At 34.4% G+C, this 21512-nt stretch overlaps 1 protein-coding gene across 1 annotated transcript; it reads left to right on the top strand.

Moving 5' to 3' along the window:
- The first annotated feature begins 376 nt into the window (after positions 1–376).
- Positions 377–10922, top strand: LOC122580897 (calcium-dependent protein kinase 20-like). The gene is made up of 8 exons (XM_043753042.1): positions 377–1417; positions 2472–2615; positions 2716–2868; positions 8892–9007; positions 9144–9311; positions 9929–10153; positions 10583–10657; positions 10740–10922. The coding sequence occupies exons 1-8, from the start codon at positions 583–585 to the stop codon at positions 10779–10781; spliced, it is 1758 nt and encodes a 585-aa protein (XP_043608977.1). The 5' UTR covers positions 377–582; the 3' UTR covers positions 10782–10922.
- Positions 10923–21512: the final 10590 nt, after the last annotated feature.

Raw genomic sequence — 21512 nt, 5'->3', positions numbered from 1 at the left:
TAACTATAGACCTATTTAATAATTTATTAAATGATTTATATTTGTTAGCATCATTTTGATCCAAACACTTTTTAGTTTTTAACTACTAAACTCTAACATAATTACACTTAAAAAGTTTTATTTTTTATTTTACCGACTATAATTCGAGTAATTAAAATTGAGAACTTAACGGAATCTGTTAGACTGTTACCATCGTTGTACTTATTCTTTGGTTCAATTAAATAAAGACAAAAGTATTCAAATGAAATGAGTTAACTCAGTTACAACTCAGTCTCATTTCCCCCCATTTTCTCCCCCTCCATTTCCCATCCCAATGCCTTATTTTCCCCATTTTTCTTCAGTAAAATAATTAGGGTTTTTAATTATTAACACTAATAAATCACCTCATAATTTCATGATCTAATTCCTTACACCTCCAAATCCCCATTCCTGCAACGCATTAATAAGATATATAGATATAATTATTATACGTATAGATCACACAGCTGCATATCCAACAACAGTCTGTTATTACGACAATGCGATCTGTTATTAGGGTTAGCTTTTCATATTTCTTTTTAAATATATAATTATAATAAATAAATGGGAAATAATTGTGCTGGCCCTAGTACTATGGGCCGTACCGGATTCCTTCAATCCGTTACGGCCGCCGTTTGGAAAGGCCGTCCGGCCGACAATGCCCTTCCCGCTCCCGACCAGCCGACAAAAGGTAACACCAATACGAATGATAATAAGCCGGATGATCCAAAAGGATCTGAAAATTCACAACAAAAGAATGTGCAAAGTACGCCTCCCGGTACTGCTAAAATGTCCAGTCAGGAGGCCGGTAAAGCGGTTGAAAACGTTAAGGAGAAACCACGAGGGGGTTTGGTTGGTAATTTTAAACGAGTGCAGAGTATCGGATTGCAGAATTCGGTGTTGCAGAGGAAAACGGGCAATTTGAAAGATGTTTATAGTTTGGGGAAGAAATTAGGACAAGGGCAATTTGGGACGACGTTTTTGTGCGTAGAGAAAGAAACGGGGAAAGAGTTTGCGTGTAAGTCAATAGCGAAAAGGAAGTTGACGACGAAAGAGGACGTAGAGGATGTTAGAAGAGAGATACAGATAATGCATCATTTAGCAGGCCATCCAAACGTGATATCGATTGTCGCTGCTTATGAAGATGCAGTTGCAGTACATGTTGTTATGGAGCTTTGTGCGGGTGGAGAGTTGTTTGATAGGATTATACAAAGAGGGCATTATACGGAAAAGAAAGCTGCTGAGCTTGCCAGGATTATAGTTGGGGTTGTTGAAGCGTGTCATTCTCTAGGCGTTATGCATCGAGACTTAAAGCCTGAGAATTTTTTGTTTATTAATGAGCAAGAGGAGGCGCCCCTTAAAACGATTGATTTTGGGCTTTCTATGTTTTTTAAGCCAGGTATTACGTTTAAGTGTTTATGCTTTATTTGACTGGATTGGATACATGTGGAATGATTATAAATAAATGTAACAAAGGATTCAATACCTAGCGGTATTATTGTGACTTATCAGCTAAATGACTAATAGGTTGTGGGTTCAAGTCTAACTTGAGATAGTTGGTGTAAATAATAGGTCGTTACAGTTTTCAATTCGATGCCTTTTAAAAATAAATAAGTTACAAAGGAATGTAAGAACATTTTTAGAAAAGAGATAAAGTCTACATAATTGAAGTTAATGACTGCTTTTAAAAAGTAACCAGTTTGAAGGTGGCCATGCTCTTTTAAAAATGATTGCTTTAAGCCTGAATGTGTCATGTGATGCATCTGCTGATACTAAATGGAATAATGGATCACACTTTCTATCTGATATGAAGACCGAAGCGGATTAAATTACATAAGTGATGGATCTTAAGCATGCTTATATACCTTGTACATCATTTTCATTTAGGTTGCAGGATTATTTTTGAGACATGAGTGTTTTCTTAGAATTATTACCAGCAACATCATTGGAGTATATCTAGTAATCCCTTCAATTTAGAAAGCCATGTTTGCACAGAAAAAAAACGATGAAGGTTCTAGGGAGGTTATAATTGATCACCACCTACGTGAGTGGACCTGAACTAGCCCAGTTGGTTTAACTGTGTCGAGTCAAGTTGTTGGCATGAGCTCTCTGTTTTTGTAAGTAGAGCTGTAGTATAAATCATTAAGTTACAAAGAAATCCAGTTATCTGAGGGTACTAGGGTAGAGCTGTACAATTATAGTATCTGATATTCTATTAGAAGCATCTTGCCAAACAATATGAAATGAACTTGTTTAAATAATCTCTCCAATATATATACATCTGTAATTTAGTTGCTGGCTTAAAGCATTACAAAATAGTCAAGACTGTTAATTGAGATGCAGTAAATATCTCATTGCGATAATAGTTGTTTTTGTGTTCCTCTGCATATAAATCTGATATCCATAGAATTCTTCCCAAACTGAACCTATATCTGCTAACTGTATCCATACAGGTGAGATGTTCACTGATATGGTTGGGAGCCCTTACTATGTCGCCCCAGAGGTCTTGCGGAAATTCTATAGCCAAGAATGTGATATTTGGAGTGCTGGCGTTATCATATATATTTTACTATGTGGGGTTCCACCATTTTGGGATGGTGAGAATTTGACCATTTTATTCTTTGTTATGGTTTTACATGATGATACTGTCCAAAGGTTGCATTTACTTTTTTCTTGTTGAATTGTGATCTTAATCAGAAACGGAACAAGGAATATTTGAGCAGGTGTTAAAAGGTGATCTCGACTTTGCATCAGAACCCTGGCCAAGCATATCTGAAAGCGCAAAAGATCTGGTAAGGAGAATGCTTGTAAGAGATCCCAAAAGGAGGCTGACAGCACCTGAAGTTCTTCGTGAGTATTAATCTTTATTTTACGATAATGGTGGTAATACCAGTTTTTATTATTATACCTTTCTTATTATTATTGAGTGTGTCATGGCTCTGAAAACATGCATGCATGTATCCGTTATTAAATCTATTGCGTATGATTCACAAACACATATTTAAAAGAGTTTATGGTTTGTAATGCTTGTCGTTCTATTGATGTATAATGCCCTTTAAACAGGGAGATTACAAACTGATAACAAAGGAAAGGATATACACTAATTATTTACAAAATCATCTATTCCTAAAATAATGAATCAATAATGTCGATCCAATCTTTCCCTAAAGTATAGGAAAATATGTCAGCTAAGACTCCCCCGCAGTTTGAGCGGGCGGTGGACAGACGCTCAAGCTGAAGCGAAAAGACTGAAACAACTGACGAGCTAGCCCTTTGGTAAAGATGTCGGCATACTGAAAAGCAGATGGCACATGTAGAACCCGAATTTGGCCGACTCGAACTTTCTCCCTAACAAAATGGATGTCAATTTCAATGTGTTTGGTACGCTGATGCTGAATAGGATTGTCAGACATATAGACTGTGGAGACATTGTCACAATAAATCACAGAAGCTTGTCGGAGTGGAATGTGATGCTCAAGAAGTAAATTCCGAAGCCAAGCGACCTTTGCGACAGCATTGGCGACGCCTCGATACTCAGCCTCGGAACTGGAACGTGAAACTGTGGGTTGCCGTTCGGAAGACCATGAGATCAAATTGTCACAGAGGAATACACAATAACCACTGGTGGATCGGCGGGATTCAGGGCATCCTCCCTAATCTGCGTCCGAGTAAGCAACCAGAGAATGTGTGTTAGACTTACCAAGACGGATACCGTAATCAATAGTACCTTGCAATTACCGTATGATGCGCTTCATAAATGTGAAGTGAGGATCACGCGGTTCATGCATAGAGACAAATTTGTTGAACAACATAGGAGATGTCGGGGCGAGTAAAAGTGAGATACTGTAATGCTTTAGCAAGGTTGCGATATAATGTGGGGTCATGAAAAAGAAGACCATTAGAAGCACTCATCTTTGTGGATAAATCGACAGGTGTAGCACATGGTTTGCAAGAAGACATAGAAGCACGAGCGATGTTGTCCTTAGTATACTGAGACTGGTCCAAAAATAAGCCATCAGACGTCCTAGTGACTTTGATTCCCAAGAAGTGATGCAAATGACCGAGATCAGTCATGGCAAACTCTCGTGAGAGCATGCGAATAATTTCCTCTAATAACTCATTAGAAGATGCGGTGAGCACTATATCATCATCAACATAGAGCAGTAAATAAGCAATCTGAGTCCCTCGGGAGAAAATAAAGAGGGAATTATCACACACACTGCTACGAAATCCCTGAGACGTAATATGAGTGGCAAAGCGGGTGTACCAAGCCCGTGGAACCTGTTTAAGTCCGTATAGAGACTTCTTCAACCGACAGACGAAGTCAGGACAACGTCGATCTCCAAAACCCGGAAGTTGATGCATGAAAACAGTTTCGTTTAAGTGTCTGTGTAAAAGGGCGTTCTTGACATCCAATTGATGAATAGGCCAAGAACGAGAAACTGCAATAGACAAGGCTGTTCGTATAGTAGCCGGTTTGAACACTGGACTAAAAGTATCCTCACAATCAATGCCAACCGTATGAGATTTTCCATTAACGACCAAACGTGCTTTGTACCGTTCTAATGACCCGTCCGATTTAAACTTGTGACGAAAGAGCCACATACAAAGAATGACCGGCCGGTTATCAGGTCTAGGAACAAGTTCCCATGTATCATTTTCTTGTAAAGCACTAAACTCAACTTGCATAGCATGTAACCAATAAGGGTCGGAAAAGGCCTTAGCATAAGATGTGGGCACAGGGGAAATGGTGGTGGAGACATGGGTATGATGAGCTTTGGAACGGGTGATCATGGGATGAGTATTATTTGAACGGGTAAGTTTAAGGTTACTGGACGGTAGAGGAGTTGTACTGGGTTGGTTTTGGGGCTGTGACGGGACCGGGGCAGCCGTGTTTTGGGGCTGTAATGGTATACGAACAACAGGGTGTGGGGGCTGTTGAAGTGCCGGAACAACTTCATTTGGGGGTTGTAGTGGGGCAGGGACACCAGAGTTTGGTGGCTGTTGAGGTGTTGTAGGAATCGGTGGAGGTCTCGGTCGTCGGGAGTAAGTAATGGGGAAAGGGGATGTAGAATGTGAATGTGGTTTTGTGGTAGGAGGAGGCGGGACTGGCCGAGAGAAAGTGAATCCTGGTGGTGTCATGTTGTTGAGAAATGTGTAGGTAGATGGTGGGGTAGGAATGGTGCATGGAAAAGTGTTTTCATCAAAGGTTACGTGACGAGAAATGTGGACTTTTTCGGTTGTAGGGTCAAAGCATCGGTAGCCTAGGAAGATGCAACGGATAGCACGTGGGTGTAGTTTATGGGGTTGGATGGAGGACGTATTAGGGTAGCAAGCACACCCGAACACACGTAAGTGATCGTATGTGGGATGATGCAGATATGAGGCAAAAGTTGGGGTATAGATATTGAGGCATTTGGTGGGAAGGATGTTGTGTAGGTGTAGGTGGCAGTATGGAGGGCCACAACCTAGAACATAGGTGGTAATTGGGAATGAATGAGAAGTGAACGGATGTCATTTAGGCGACGGATCATGCGGAAGGATGAGCGAAGTTTTTAAAAGCATGGTTATCAAATTCGCCACCCAAACCACATTGAAAAGTCTTAATGTAACGGTTGAATTGAGTGGCTATTAAACGATGGAATTTTGTGAATGTTTCGGATTTAAATTTCAGAGGATACACCCAAACAAAGTTAGAGAAATTAAAAATCAATACCATGTAGTATTTATAACCAGTTTTACTTGGAATGGGGGATGTCCACAAGTCACAATGAATAATATCAAAAGGAGAAAAAGTAAAGGAATTAGACTCATAAAATGGTAAACGTTTGCTATTAGCTAAATGACAAGAATTGCAAAATGAAGAATGTTGGTTTTTAGTACAAGAAAAACGAAAATATCTAGATAAAACATCTAAAACTTGTGTGCCAGGGTGCCCGAGACGGTCATGCCATGGTAAAGTAGTAGATGTGATTGAACAGGCCTGCGACGGAAGGGTAGGTGGAGTGACCGGATAAAGTTCTCCAGTGCTATTGTGGCGGGACAGGAGCTGTCCCGTTTTGAGGTCCTTCACAGAAAAACCAAAAGGATCAAATTCAATTGAAACACTGTTATCACGTGTAAAGCGACGGACAAACGATAAGTTTTTAATGATTTGGGGGCTATATAGGATGTTGGGAGGATGTATGTTCTGTTAAAAATGGGAAGGAAACCAGTGCCTAAACCCTCAATTGGTAAACAATGTCCGTTGCCAACTAAAAGTTCAGTGTTAAGAGTATATGAGTCAGGGTGTCGAATCATACCTTGATTATCCATGACGTGGCGTTCAGCACCACTGTCCATGATCAGATTCGGATCTGTTTACTGAAGCTGCATTGTGTTGAACGCCTGACTGAGGTCTGATGGGCTCAGTGCATCATATCCGGTTGGCTGTGCAGGCTGATAAAGAGGTGTTGGGCCCACATAATGGGCCGCCGGAACGGGTTGATTCTGTGATGGGCGCCAACTAGTTTGGGTCGGGTATGGGCACGGTGGTGTGTTCCACCAAGCCCATTGTGGGTACCGTGGGTACTGCTGATTTGGAGGTGTGAAAGACCAGGGAGTCCCTATAGGGTTTCCTCGGCTGCGACCTCTTCCACCTCCACGATATGAATTTCTGCCCCGACCACGGCCTTGGTAATTGGAATGAAACGAATCTTGGATGTTGTTGTTGTCCGATTGTTGTGGGGCAGGGGACCTTTGAGGTGGAGCGGTTTGGGAGGAGCGGTTTGGTGCCGGTGGTGCAACAAAAATAGAAGGTTGCTGTCTCGCAGCCTGTCGAATCACTTCATCATTCAGCATATCCTTTGCAAGGTCCTAATTTACATTCTGGTTGTTAATCAATTGTGCAGTTGCGTCAAACTCTTGTGGAAGACCACGAACCAGTTGTAAGACCAGTTGGGATTCAGTGATTGGCTGATCAACCTTGGTCAATTGGTTAGCTAGGTCTTTTAGTTGCTTGCAATAATCATCAACTAAACTGCAGGCTGCTAGAGTGAGATTCACAAATCTGGTTTCCAGGGCAACAACTTTGACCTTTTTGTTGCTGAGAAAAATCTTTTCGAGTTTCAACCAAGTTGCACGAGCCGTAGCTTCGGTGTCAAGGATACGGGTCAGTAGATCATTGGAGACGGTGCTGTAGATCCACTGGGATACTAAGGCATCCAGTTCTTTCCAGGCCAAATAAGTCAGGATCCGTAGATTGCGGGGACGAGGTACCATCAATGTGATCGACAACACGGTCAGCGGCGGTTTGAAATTTAAAGAGTTTCACCCATGAGGAGTAGGTCACAGATGTGCCATCTAGGGTTCTAACTTTTGATTGAATGTTTGTAACAGAATATGCTGGGTGTAGGGTAGGGGACGACACAGTGGATGTACTGTTGGATGTGTTTATAACAGTATTAGATGTAGTGTTGGATGTGTCGGAAGTGTTGGATGTGCTGCTCATGATGCTGGCAGCAAAGAGAATAAAATAGAATTAGGAAAAAAAAATAGACAATGGAAGAAGAGAGGTAGTTCTCAGAACCGTGGCTCTGATGCCATAAAAGATTTTATGGTTTGTAATGCCTGTCGTTCTATTGATGTATAATGCCCTTTAAATAGGGAGATTACAAACTGATAACAAAGGAAAGGATATACACTAATTATTTACAAAATCATCTATTCCTAAAATAATGAATCAATAATGTCGATCCAATCTTTTCCTAAAGTATAGGAAAATATGTCAGCTAAGAATATTAAGCCTTGATAGCCTCCTGTATGAAAAGGTATACCCATTGTCGAAAGAGTTTTCTCATTACAGTGCAGAAACTTCTGTAATCATTTCAGGTGTTGAAAGTTCTTCTTAAGAACAGTTTTAAATACTTCATGCCATTAACATGTTAGCTACAATCATTCTTATCAATTGTTACTATAATATCTATTCCGAAAAATATGGGAAATAAGATTGCATTGGTAGAGAGTTGGACAAATTAATCACAAGATGAAGTTCAAAGCAAGACCCCTGAATCTACTATAGTTCTATTTTTTAAAACTTCGCAATTAGGTAAATAGTTCTTGGTGGTTTTAAACTTGATAAGCAAAAAGTGTACAATATTTTTAAAAATATATGATACAAGACTAAGTTGCGAAAACTTAGAAGAAGTTGAAACCAAGTTTTCATTTTGATCTCTCATTTCATCTCCTACAGTTTAGTGCTTTCAAAAATGCCATGTGTTGCACATGATAGGTATAATGATTATTACAACATCTGTTTTACACTAAGCCAATTGTAAACTGGACTGACTAACGGTCGAGTTTAATAATTGTCTGCAATAGAAACACTGGGTACTAGTTTAGCGCATTAGTACATTGTCATCAGGGAAGATTTGATAAGTAAGATCTCAATTTCTTCACTCACTTTGAGACCAGAGATTGAATTCGGAAATTGAGGGCAGTTTTAGATACCAGTGGCCTTTATTACAAGTCTAAAAATATCCATTCAATTTGGTCCGATAGTTGCTTTCCAACTTTTAAAAGAGTGTAAAGTTAGTTGAGCTCTTAAAAGGTTGGAGGAGTATCTGTGAAGGATTATTTTGTTTTCTTCACTTTTTCCCATGCTTGTTTTTCACTTTGCGCATATTCTACTATGTCGCATAATAGCATTTTCGTTTCCAATACAAATTTTATGTTTTTCGTTTCTGTTCGCTGCTCATGCTGTTTTTTCCATACCACTACTATGCTTTCGCAGAGGCATTCTCCTGAGTTTCAGATAACTCGAAGTATTGTTTGCTTATTTGACAAGTTTTCCGTTTTCCCCTCTAATTCTTTCCTCACCAACAATTTTCTTTTAGGTCACCCGTGGGTTCAAGCGAATGGCGTGGCTCCAGATAAGCCTCTTGATTCTGCTGTTTTATCTCGTCTGAAGCAATTCTCTGCCATGAACAGAATCAAGAAGATAGCCATCAGAGTATGTTTTCAACTATTATTTTGTATCTCTATGTTTAACATAAACCATAGTGTGTAGCATACTTACCATGTTCGAGTACATCTGAAGTGTTGGTTGTTTTCACATTATGAACAAACGCTACCTGGTCTGATTTCAGGTCATTGCCGAGACTCTATCTGAAGAGGAAATTGCTGGACTTAAAGAAATGTTCAAGATGATAGATGCTGATGGAAGTGGCCAAATCACATTAGAGGAACTAAAGAAAGGCTTGGAGAAAGTTGGCGCCGATTTGAAGGATTCTGAAATTGTTCACCTGATGGAAGCGGTATATTATGTTTACAATCTAATTCTTTCGAAGTAGTCTGCATGATCTAAAGTGAACTTATTGTGAAAGCATAATAGGAAGGGTTAGCGTTGCATCATGCTAATTTCTACCTCCATCTGCGCTGTATACCTGGCTCCATTTAACAGCCATTGATATGTGAAGCATGGTCACTTGTATAGTTAACCAATTTTTCACACTCCATTTTTCCAATTTAAAAGTAGTCCGTCTCACTAAATACTAATATTAAGAGGGTTTATCTATGTAATATTAATAGATTGGGTAAACGGTTAAAGTGGGTCGAGTTGAAACATGACATAGTAATATACGTCGATACAGGTCGAAACAGGTCTGGTTGCGCTGCCCCAAAAACACTTGTTTGTCTATCTTTTGAAGTAGGGAAGTTTGCTTGAAGTAAACATACGCGTTCGGCCACATTATAACTATTGGCCCATCCATAGTTTCTCGTCATTTATTTGATCCATTTGAGATTAAAAATAATACAAAATCAAATTGCCACCTCTGCTATGTAGCATGAATTGCATCTCAATGTCATGGAATTTTTGTTAATGGTTATATTCTTGTATATATTTGATCTCGGGAATTCGTTAATTTTTCAGGCTGACATTGACAATAGTGGTACCATAGATTATGGAGAATTCATTGCAGCGATGCTCCACATAAATAAAATCCATAAAGAAGATCATATGTATGCTGCTTTTTCCTACTTTGACCAAGATGGTAGTGGATACATCACTGCAGATGAGCTTCAACAAGCATTTGACAAATTTGGTTTTGGCGATATGCATATTGATGATGTTATGCGTGACATTGATAAGGATAATGTACTTCGTTTCTTTACTCATGATTTCAATTTTAACTCTTTTACACTTTCCAAATCTGGTAGATGTGGTAGATTTGGCGGGTCAGGTTAGATATTAGGTTCAGGTCCTAACGGGTTGGGTTAAGCAATAAACATGTTTAGTCCATTTTCTTGAGTTTTATAATAACTTAGCGTGCTAAATATGATTAGGAAAATAATATCGTGAGATTACTTATCTAGTTTTCAATAGAAGAATTTGGCAGGGTCTAACCATTATCCTTTCTGGTCACTTCCAACCTATATGACCCATTCATTTTTGACCAATTGTTTAAATTCTACCATTCTAGTCAGTAGAAAATGTAGCCCGGATTAACCCATATCTAGTTAAATGGGCTGAAATTCCCACCTAGCCCGATTCTCATATACGTTTGTTTTATTTCAATGGTTTCAGGATGGACGTATAGATTACAGTGAATTTGTGGCAATGATGAAAGAAGGTGAATTTGGGAAGAATATAAGCCTACGAGTAAGATAGAACAGTAAAATTTTATTATCCATAGTTTATCTTGATTTTTTTCATTTTATTTAACAATTCAAACATTCAGCAGATCGTCATCCTTGTAAAGATACACCCGCCACCATGGTTCTGATTAGTTAGGCAATTCTTATAATCTTTGGGGTTCTTTGAGTTGTTTGTAAGTTTGGCCAAAATGTATTAAGTTTCACATGATCATTTAGTGTTGTTTTAGCAAGTTGAAATTTTCAAAAAGCTGTCACCCACCCTTACTTTTCGCCGTAGATGTCTGCATTTCCAGGTAATAGGATATCAACATCTGACTTCACTTTATGCCATATTGCCATTTTATTTCTATCAAACAAGTCTTTTCTTTGTTTCTGATTAATCGAGAGTGTGATTATCACCTTTTTAAAGCGTGTTTATCAGAACAGAACGTATCATAATCACTACTGCATATCGTAACAGTTGGAACACACACCTGTGTGAGCAAGACTTGCTATACATATCTATGCGTGCATTCTTTTTGTCACATGAAAAGTGTTCAATCGTTTCACATGATCTACATGCCATCTTTTATTAAAAGAGTCGAAGATATGAAGCAAGTATACCGTATTATGTGTACATTATATCCGTTTAACTTACTATATTATAACTGCACAGTATTCTGTTTGATTGTAACCTATGTCCATATAACTTACAAACCAATTATCAAAATCTATGTGCAACATACGATAAAGTTTCAGTTTCATTAATGAATAATCTGAATCTTATCAAAGTATTGATTTGTTACCGTTAATATAAATACTTTTTAGCTTTTAAGAATTTCTTTTCAAAAGCAAAGAATTTATCCGATGCTTGCATTTAGTTTTTCAAGTATGACATAAAAATTGTACAAAAAGAACTCTAAGGTACGTTTTAGTTGGAAAAATACCTTTTGTTTTCATTTTTTTTTTCCAAATAAAGCATGAAAAATAAAACACGTGTTCAAATCATAGTTTTTTAAAAATGTTTTTCATGAAACAGAAAACACTTGTTTTCTACTTTTCTATGGAAAATTAGAAAACTCTTTTTTATTGTTTTTCACTTTTCATTTTTTATATCTTGGAAACCTTAAATTGTTTTCTATTTTTTTAGTTTTGAACACGTTTTCAAAATTTTCATTTGTATTTTAGAGATGGAAAACTCTTTTAATTTTTTAGAAAATTAGAAATGGAAAACTAAAAAACATTTTCCACAACTAAATGAACCCCTAGCTTTTTAAAACCTACCGATTTTCAAAAGAAATGTACAGTAACTAGTATAAATGAATTTGTAAATGTTGAGATGGTACAAAAATATATAAATTATGAATAGTATAAAAAGAAAAAAAGTTTGAACATAAATGACTAGTGAATACTGTGATGATAGTGGGTATGTTTCGCTTAGTTTATTTTGAAACTTCTATATCTATATATTCTCTTATAAAGAAAAAGTTCTCTTTTTATTTTAGGTAATTCTATCTTTGAATTACTAGAATTGTCCTTGACTTTTTATGTTTAGCCCTTAATGAATTAATTTATACTTTAAACCTTTATTTTAATAATTAACATTTTAAACCCTTATCTTCTAAAAATTTCCCCTATCACAAATAGTACCATCGCCGACACCACTAGACTGCCTTCCCTACCACTACCGCCGCATTGCGTGGGTACTATGCTTGTATATGTTTATTCGGTAACCTACATGTTTGTGGCTTATTTTTGGACTTGTATTACATTTACAAGTCAGAATAAGTTAAAAAGTTAGATCCCGTGTTACGACCCGGTTAAGACAATGTAAATTAGATCCTCTGTTGCGAGCAAATGATCCATACCTTTCAAAAAAAAAATTTAAATATTAGTCAGAGGAGTGGGGCTTATCAAAGATAGATCAAATGAAAATAAATCAAATTAAAACAAGCCAAATACCTCAATGTGATACTGATGTGATAATAACATGTTGGTATAACAAAGTATAGTCATAACTTCACTCCCAAATAAACCAACTCTTCTGAGTTGGCCACCAGTTGCCACTTTTTAGGAGCAACCTGAGTTTAAATCTTGCTAGAGGCATAATTGAATTTAAGTGGTTGAATTACTTTGACACTATCCCTGCTGGGGGTTATGTGGGTACCAATTCGGTACATGGAATCAAACGGTTCCTATCAATCTACCGTTTTTTTAACTTCACTCCCAATATACACTAATATCACCTTAAGTTTTTGATAAGATTTATCTTGATGCTCTTAATTTGTTAATCCTCGTAACGAGAGTTGTAGAGTATCATATAACCACATTGATAATTCTATAGATCATTACTTGAACCATCAAACACATTATAAAATAATGGTTACATTATTGGATGTCAATCATACCATATCTAATGGATATGAGTTGAACCCAACTCAACAAATTATGAACACAAAATATCTAAAAAGTAGTATTTTTTTTAACATATCTAAAAAGTAGTATTAGTTTTAATTTTTTTGACAATAGGAGGACACTTGTTAGAAATCTATAGCTTATAGCCTTATATTTTGTGAAACAAAAGGGGACATAAGTCATAACCTATTGCACATGAAACCATACCTAACACACCAATTTTATCAATTTAAATGTAGATCCACTCCTATGCTTTTAAACAACACCCTCCTTTTCATTCACCCGTCAATTTCACGTCCTATTACTTTCAATATTTTTGTTTGTCAACTTGTGATGCATATGATTGAGTTGTCCTTTTTGTTTTGAAGACTTTTGAGACCCCTTATTTCCCGGTGTTTGAAACCGTATTTGACTTGTTAACCGATTGTATCTCGTTAAATTTGTAGTCCTCGAAACATAAGTTAGAAACCAATAATTAAAGTTCTATTGTTTAATTACCTTAAGATGTTCTCAATCGATTTTTGTTGTCTATATTGTTTACCAAAAGAAAGAAAAACGGATAAAGAGAATAAGACGAAACGGGCTACAGTAAAACAATGTGCAAATTCGGCTAAACTTTTGCTATACTAGTTAGTAGTTAATCATTAATCAATTAATTCGAAGGCCGTCTCATGACGTTAAGAGGTCTAAAGCAACTTTTCTTTTTTCACGGCGTTGCAATTGCAAGATATATAGTCCGAAATTAAAAATCTATACCTATAATTTTATGGAGAATTTACATGCTTAAAAACTTATACATTATATATTAAAAACCGGTCCTAATTTTTCTAGCAGTAAGGTACAAATTTTAATACACCCAATTAGTTTTTACTGACAACCCTAAGGGCTGTCACTAACAAATCCTTAATTTTATTTTATATATGTAGTCCTAATACCCGTACCATGTACGGTAGTTATATAAATTGTATTATAAAAAAATTCGAATATGCCTCATACATGATTCATGGGTATGAAATAAATTGTGGTCAAAAACTGATGATGGAAACTAAATTATAATAAATAGTAATGATAAGTATAATATATGTTAGTTAGACTTTTTGATTTACCTTATATTTTATAATCATATCAAAATCGGAACTTATAAGCACAGTGGATAACAGCAAATAGTCTTGTGATTTCGGATCGAAAAACTCAAATTTTTGAAATCTTCATGTTAATAACTTATTATAAGTAATAGGAGTTGACGAAATTGAGAAAGAAAAAAAAGATAATTTTATTAATGAGAAAACGATCAATCAAATAAGGTTATAATGTGTTTTGTATCTATAAGCCAAGAGTTAGTTCCAAGTCTAATAAGGAAATTGAATTTGTATAAAATTAAAAATGCTAATTTAATAAAATAAACAAATTAAAAGGACACATGTCAATCAAGGATTACGGTACATGTCGTTTCAAAAACATTTCAATCCTGTTTTAGTTTATTGGTAGATATCAATATTTTTAACTTTCATTTGTGCCAACTCAATAAAATATCTACAAATGTTCGACTAATTAGTTTTATTGATTATTAAACTATCTACCAATAAACTAAAATAAGATTGAGTTGTTCTTGTAACGACATGTGGCGTAATCCTTGATCGACATATGTCCTTTTAATTTATTTATTTTGTTTGATTAGCTTTATTAATTGTATATATATATATATACATTCAATTTCCTTATTAAACATAGAATTAAACTCCAACTCTTGACTTATTAATACAAAAGACATTATAATCTTATTTGATTTATTTTAACAACAATTTATTTCATACTCACGAATGATGTATGAGACATATTCATAATTCTTTATGATGCAATATATGTCGCTACCGTAGATCATACGAGTATTAGAACTAGTAAATACATATAAATCTATAACTTTTAAATAATCTTGAAACCATGAATTGATCATTGATAAAAAAAAAAAAAAATTAAGGCATAACGGATTAATGGCTAACACTTTCCATTTTAATGGGCTTACGTCGGGTTCGAATCATGACAACGCCCTAAAGGGTTTGTTTTCCCATGTGTAGATGGATATAGCGTTGCTAAGGCTCTTTTACTAACATTTGCATATGACAAGATTCGAACCCTTGACCTTTTAAAAAAATACTATAAAATAAAAAACTTTTTACCACTAGACTATCACCTCAATGATGACTTATATAAGAAAAAAGAAATTATGATCAGAAAATATATCTATAAGACGATCGATAGGAAGTTACTAGACAATAACAAAATACAAGTATAAATTCAAGTTTTTTTTTCTTTTACCAAAAGGTGAATGTATATGTTAAAAATCATATGTTCATGAACTACACAGTAGTAGATTGGACAGTTGCAATCTCTGCAAACAACGTTAGAAACACCATTCAAAAAAATAACATTTTATTGATAATCAATTCGAATTACGTACAAAGTAAATAACAAAAAAAATATATAATTCAAACAACTACAATCACAGAAAGTAAGAACAAAGTAAAGCGCACTGGCTGATGGTTGTGTTTAACAGAGGTCCCTTAAAACAGATTTCGGGTTACCCAAGTAAACCCGTCTATTTCTCAGGGTACAACAACCGCATCAGTTAGTACCGCCGGAGTTAACTTAGCACCCGGAATTTACCTTCAAGAACATAAAGAAGATCAAGGAAAGAAAGAAACGAAATTTTAATATATCTATTCACTTGAATATTTTATGTAATATTATTTTAACCTATAAAATAATAATTCTACATAAAATTTCCAACAAACAACCATTACAAATGAAACAATCTTTCATGGGATGAATGAGTCGCGTTTCCTCTGACGGATTGTTAGTTGGTTATGTTTATATAGTTTATTATTCGTCTCCCTTGGAACTTGCTTGGCCGGGGTTGCAACAAAAACATCACGAAGTGAAAACTGGTAGCTCGACTTTCGTTGATGGATTCTTTTTTCTTATGTCTCGCCCTTTTGCAACCTTAACAGTTAAAATTCAGATAAAATTTTAGTCTACGTTTAGTGTGTATTTCTAGATGTTATACATTGTATATTGATTACTAGTATATTGCTAGTCGATCGTTTGTCATATAATATATCTTTTTTGTTGTTTAAAAAAAAAAATTTCTAACACCAAGAAGGCTTATCTAGTATAGTGCCCGCGCATTGCAGCGGCTAGAAAGTGATGATAATATAAAAGGGAGGCGGTAGTGGAGAGCGAGGGCGGCGGTGGAGAAGGAGGGCGGCGACGGAAGGTGATAGAAAGTCGATAAAAGTATGTAATGATTAGAGCAAATGGGGAAATGAGGGTATATAAGAGTATTATGTTTAAATAGGGGTATTTTAAGGAAAAAAAATGCTGAATTAAGATGTTCAATATTTTTTATAAGGGAGTATAGATAAATTCAAGTTCAAGCATAACTACAAGAAATATTTTGATGGACGCATGCATCACCGTTGTTTGACATTTGTAAATGTAAATACTTTAATAGTTGCCGATGTAAGAAACTATTAGACAGACGTGATATTACGAAAAAGTTGTTGAAAAACGACAAAGAAAAAAAAAAGTATATGTCACATTGTAAATGAGTACGCTGTTTACTTAGCTTTTTAATATAAAGAGTACTCGTGTCATTGCTATTATTTAACATACACTAGTTTACGTGATTATAAAATCCTTAACTAATAACGACCAAAGGCTGGTTTGTGGTTTGACGCTTTGACCGACCATTAAATAAATAATTGTTCATCTTTTTATTTTATTTTATGTAAATAATATTTAAAACTACTAAAACTTTAAACAACATATCGTAAAAGTTTTTAACTTTTGTTAAATGTTCACTTTTGTTGTGTTTTTTAGGTAGTTACAAATTTTGTTAAAATTACTGTATGTCAATACTCAATAGTGAGATTGATTACTCATTTGTGAAAACTTTAACATATAATAAAGTATTTAGGTCAAGTCTCACTATTTACATTTGTGAGTGTGAGGTTGAAGTGATAATAATCATGAGTTTTATTCTAAACATTTCTATAATTTTAAAGTAAAGATTTTTTTATATTGTCGTTCTAAGAAATCCTAATTAATCTCAATACTAAATTTAATGAAACTTATAAATATTTCGTTTATATTAAAGTAATATGATTGCATAAAAGAGTATCATGGCAAGAATATTTTATTTATATTTTGTTTACTAATTGTTAAGTTTTGTCTATATATTAGATTTTTTTTCCTTTCTTTTCATATAAACTTACGTTGTGTTTGATTAATGTTGATGACATGATTCAGCACTGAGTGCTGAATGAATGTTGAATCGGTCAGCATTCTAGGCGTTTGATGTGTACATCTGAATGAAAATCAATGCTGAACGAAAAATAAAAACATGTTGAATGATTCCACCTCAAAGCTCCTTCCTAACCATTCAGTGTCAAACTTTACCCTAGTACCCTTCACATACACAATGCCTCTCTATTATCCAATACCTTTTTTTCTCCAATTATTCACATCTGATATCAATTGCTTATATGATTTTCCTTACCAATTAGTAACTCTAATACCAGTTCTTTTCTCTTTTTCTTCTCTCGATTCATAAGCAAAATATTTGCTATTTTATTGTTTACAAATAGAACTCTTTGTTATATCCACTTTCGAGGTACATATATGTATATATTCATATTGATGTATCGATTGGTTTATATGCTTTTATTATTCATTTAAAATTGTAGATATTATCTAAAATGTTTAAAGATACTTACTTAGATAGTTAGATGTTGATTTGTTGATCAAATGTGTTTATTAGTATGTATCCATGATAGTTTTTTTTAGTTGGTTAATTTGTTTTTAGTCAGCTGTTTCAAAGAAATATATTAAAAGGGAGTTCGAAAACCGGATGGTATTGTTTGTTTGGTTCACCAAAATGGAAGGTCACGCTTTATCTTCATTTTTTTAATTCTTTTAATTTCAAATAATAAGCAGGATAATGAAAATTTCAAAAGGTTAAAATGATAATTTTTCATCATTCAGATTACTTATTCAGAAGATGTATCAAACATACGTTTTCATTCAGAACAACATTCATTCACAGCTTTTGAACCATTTAGGCTTTGAATCATTCAAAATTAAATCATTCAGTGTTATCAAACACAACCTTACATGGGCATGCAAGTTGCATACATTTCATATAAGTAATGGAAAATGATTGAACTTCTTAAAATTTGTAGCCTAATAATCCTCTTAACACTTATAAATATTATATGTGAATAAATTCATTCACACTTATACTTATGTTCATATGTAAACTGTTCTCACATCAACCTTACCCATATATGATGTTTCTAACATCAATGTATACGAGGCAAAATAGTTCAAGGGTTATGTGTTTGATTATAAAAAATATATAAACACTAACATTAGGATGGTAAATTTATACAGTAGTTCTTTAATGTTTATTAATTGGTTATGTGTTTGATTATAAAAAATTAATTTATTTTACAAAGACAAAATTCAATTAATAAGCCTAAACAACAATGCAAAATCACATGTTAAAAATACTCACAATAAAAAACAAACATCAATTTAATCTAAAAAGAACATTTACATTATGAAAATTGGTCATATTGTTTGCAACTTTATACACTTACTATAAACTACATCCTTCAAATTTTTAGTGTATAAAATAGTTATTTATTTTTATTATAAAATTTAAATGGTGAATATTTATTAAAATAAAAGAAGAAAAAGATTATGCATATTTATTAAAACTCTTAATACTCTATTTAAGGCCGCTCGTATTAAGAGAATGAAGAGTTCGTCATTCCCCTCGTCCAAAACGAAGTTAATGCTACGAACCTCGTCCATCTCGTCGAAACGTGGTTTGTTTGAAATAAGAATAAGTTGGACGAAGCATGTGGGGCCGAGGAACGTTTATCTCGACACAAGTTAAAAAAAAAAAAAGCTTAAAAAGGTTTAGGAAGAGGTGAGAAAATGGTCTTAATGCTAGAGGTAGTTCTTGGATAAAAAAAAGTTGACATGACATTTAAGAAAAAGGTGATGAAAAGATTTAATAACAAAGCTTAATAAGAGAGACATGATACTTTGTTAACTATAATAAAAGCATGAATGTTAAAAGATTAAACCTATAAATCAAAAGTCTCCACCAAACAAAGTAATCTGCACATAAGCTAACATATAATCTAGTTTTTATAATTGTAGCTTCCTAGATTTTTTTTGTTCAGTTAAATTCGAAAATCTTTAAATCCATTGATTCTCATAAAATCAAGTTATATAATCACAAATTAAAATTCAAAATCAACACCGAAATCTATTTGTAGGATGCAGGTAGCTAGGGAGAGGGTCGGTTCCAGCATATCTTACCGTGGGGCCGTACACGTGTCTAGGGAAATATGGGGTGTATGTCCATGTCCACTGTGGGCCGTACACGTGTCTACCAAACAACAGAAAAACAAATTCATGGAAACAGACTAACAGAGCATTCCATTAGTTAGTGTCAACATCAGGCACTACCTTCAACCGGCTGGCACCGCCCACTTCTTTGGATATTTTTCTATTTGTAGCGAATGTTTTCTTACTTGCACTTTGTATGCTGTTAACAAAATCATATAATTTGATTTAGACATTTAGTAATATAAAAATAGTGTTCCACATTAAAACTTGAGTTAATTGCATAAGTCATCCAAGTGTTTTGTATATTTTTGTGGTTTTTATCGTTAACCCAAATATTTTCCGCACTTTACATTCTTTTGAGGGATGCAAATTCTTAAAAATGTTTACACAAAGGTTGCACATTTTTCGTGTTTTTCACCACTTAAAAGAATGTAAGGTGTTAAAAAAATTTAGTTTAAAAACAAATTCCAAAAAAAAAAAAAACACCTAAAAAGATGAAAACCAAGAAAATGTGTCAAAACATATTAATGGTTTGTGCAAGTAACTCATTTTCGATTCATGTGCTCGATAAATTTCTAGTGGGTCTATTTTTCTTGGAAAATCACTATGCTTCAATGTAGACCCGGTTTGTAGTTGTAACTGAGTGGTTTTATCTTGTTACTAAAACAAAAAAGAAAAATATTATATGATATTAACATTATGGTGATGCACTCACATTAATTACATACATGTTAAATAGCCTCATGACTTTTATGTTGTTTGCGAAGAGAATATCATCTAGTTAAATGATGCTAACTACATCTAAGTTATCCCCGAATATTCGTAAAAAATTTAAAAAGATTAGCCGAAAGTTTAACCATAAAGGTTAAAAGTTAGTACTCGTATACAATTGCTGACAGGGAGTCCAATGAGATAGGAAAACAAGATGCACCAATCAAAGAAAGACACACATATCTGGCAACAAGTAATTAAAGTCATGGGCATTCAGATACATTGACGTTATAAAATGGATGGTGCATAAAAGGGCCACGGAAATATGTAAAAAGGTAATCTATATGAAACGACATTTTAACAATTAAAAAATTAAAGGGGTTTCTCAACAATGGCAAACCAGAGGAAAACAAATATGCCAATCAGATCAAAATAGGTGTAAAGTGACGACACTTATTCTAAAATTAACATATTCTTTGAGAAAAAAAAAATCTAGAAGTAGATGATCGTCTTTTTCATAATAAGATCCCTCCTTATAATACTTTACTTTTAACTCACTTCTTTCATTATTATCAGTTTTTCTTTCTTCTAGATACCACAAGAACACCCCCTCCTTATAACACCTCACTTCTAACCCACTCCTTCCACTATTATCAGTTTCCTTCTCTTCTATACACACTAAAAACACCCTCTTCTTATAACTTTCACTTCTTCCAAACTTCTTCCACTATTCATTCATTATTCTATTATTTAGTTTGTTTTTTTTTTTTTTTTTTACAGAATAAAACTAAATATATAAACAAAATAAATTAAACTTTTACTAATAAGAATAAGTATTTTACAATTATCAAAAAATCTATATAAATACTTAGGGTTGAAAGAGTAAAAGTTAAAAAGTATAATAATTATTTTGTAAATAACTTAAACTCAAGGGACCAATAGTTAAATAAATATTAAATTGTATTCTTTGTCCCGTGTCTTCTTCTTCCTCTATCTATATATATATACACACACTGCATATATATCTATATCTATACACACGACAATTTTTCAAAAAAAAAAGTTTTTTTTTTACTTTAGCACCGTTCAAACTCGAATTGGGCCCCACATTCATCACCTTTGTTGCGTCTAAGATTTGTAGAAACAAGCGGACACCGACCGTGCTTATAGCGTCCATGGCCGGTCCGGCATTAGCCGTGCGTCGGATGCCGCGTAGAAGAGCTATAAGGATAGGCCTTATAACCCCCACTTCTTCCACTATTTATCTATTGTTTTATTATATCATTTTTTCTATTTTACAAAATTAAACTAAATTTAAAAACAAATTGAGT

This window comes from Erigeron canadensis, chromosome 9, assembly GCF_010389155.1.
Source record: "Erigeron canadensis isolate Cc75 chromosome 9, C_canadensis_v1, whole genome shotgun sequence".
NCBI classification, from domain to species: domain Eukaryota; kingdom Viridiplantae; phylum Streptophyta; class Magnoliopsida; order Asterales; family Asteraceae; genus Erigeron; species Erigeron canadensis.
Note: the sequence above shows the minus strand (reverse complement) of the source record. Positions and strands in the feature narration are given on the sequence as shown.

What these genes read in the sequence shown, in the direction of transcription:
- LOC122580897 (XM_043753042.1), top strand. Translation starts at nt 583, where the DNA reads ATGGGAAATAATTGTGCTGGCCCTAGTACTATGGGCCGTACCGGATTC. An exon ending in GGTTCCACCATTTTGGGATG is followed by an intron (nt 2,616 to 2,715) that starts GTGAGAATTTGA and finishes GATCTTAATCAG; the next exon opens with AAACGGAACAAGGAATATTT. An exon ending in GTGACATTGATAAGGATAAT is followed by an intron (nt 10,154 to 10,582) that starts GTACTTCGTTTC and finishes CAATGGTTTCAG; the next exon opens with GATGGACGTATAGATTACAG.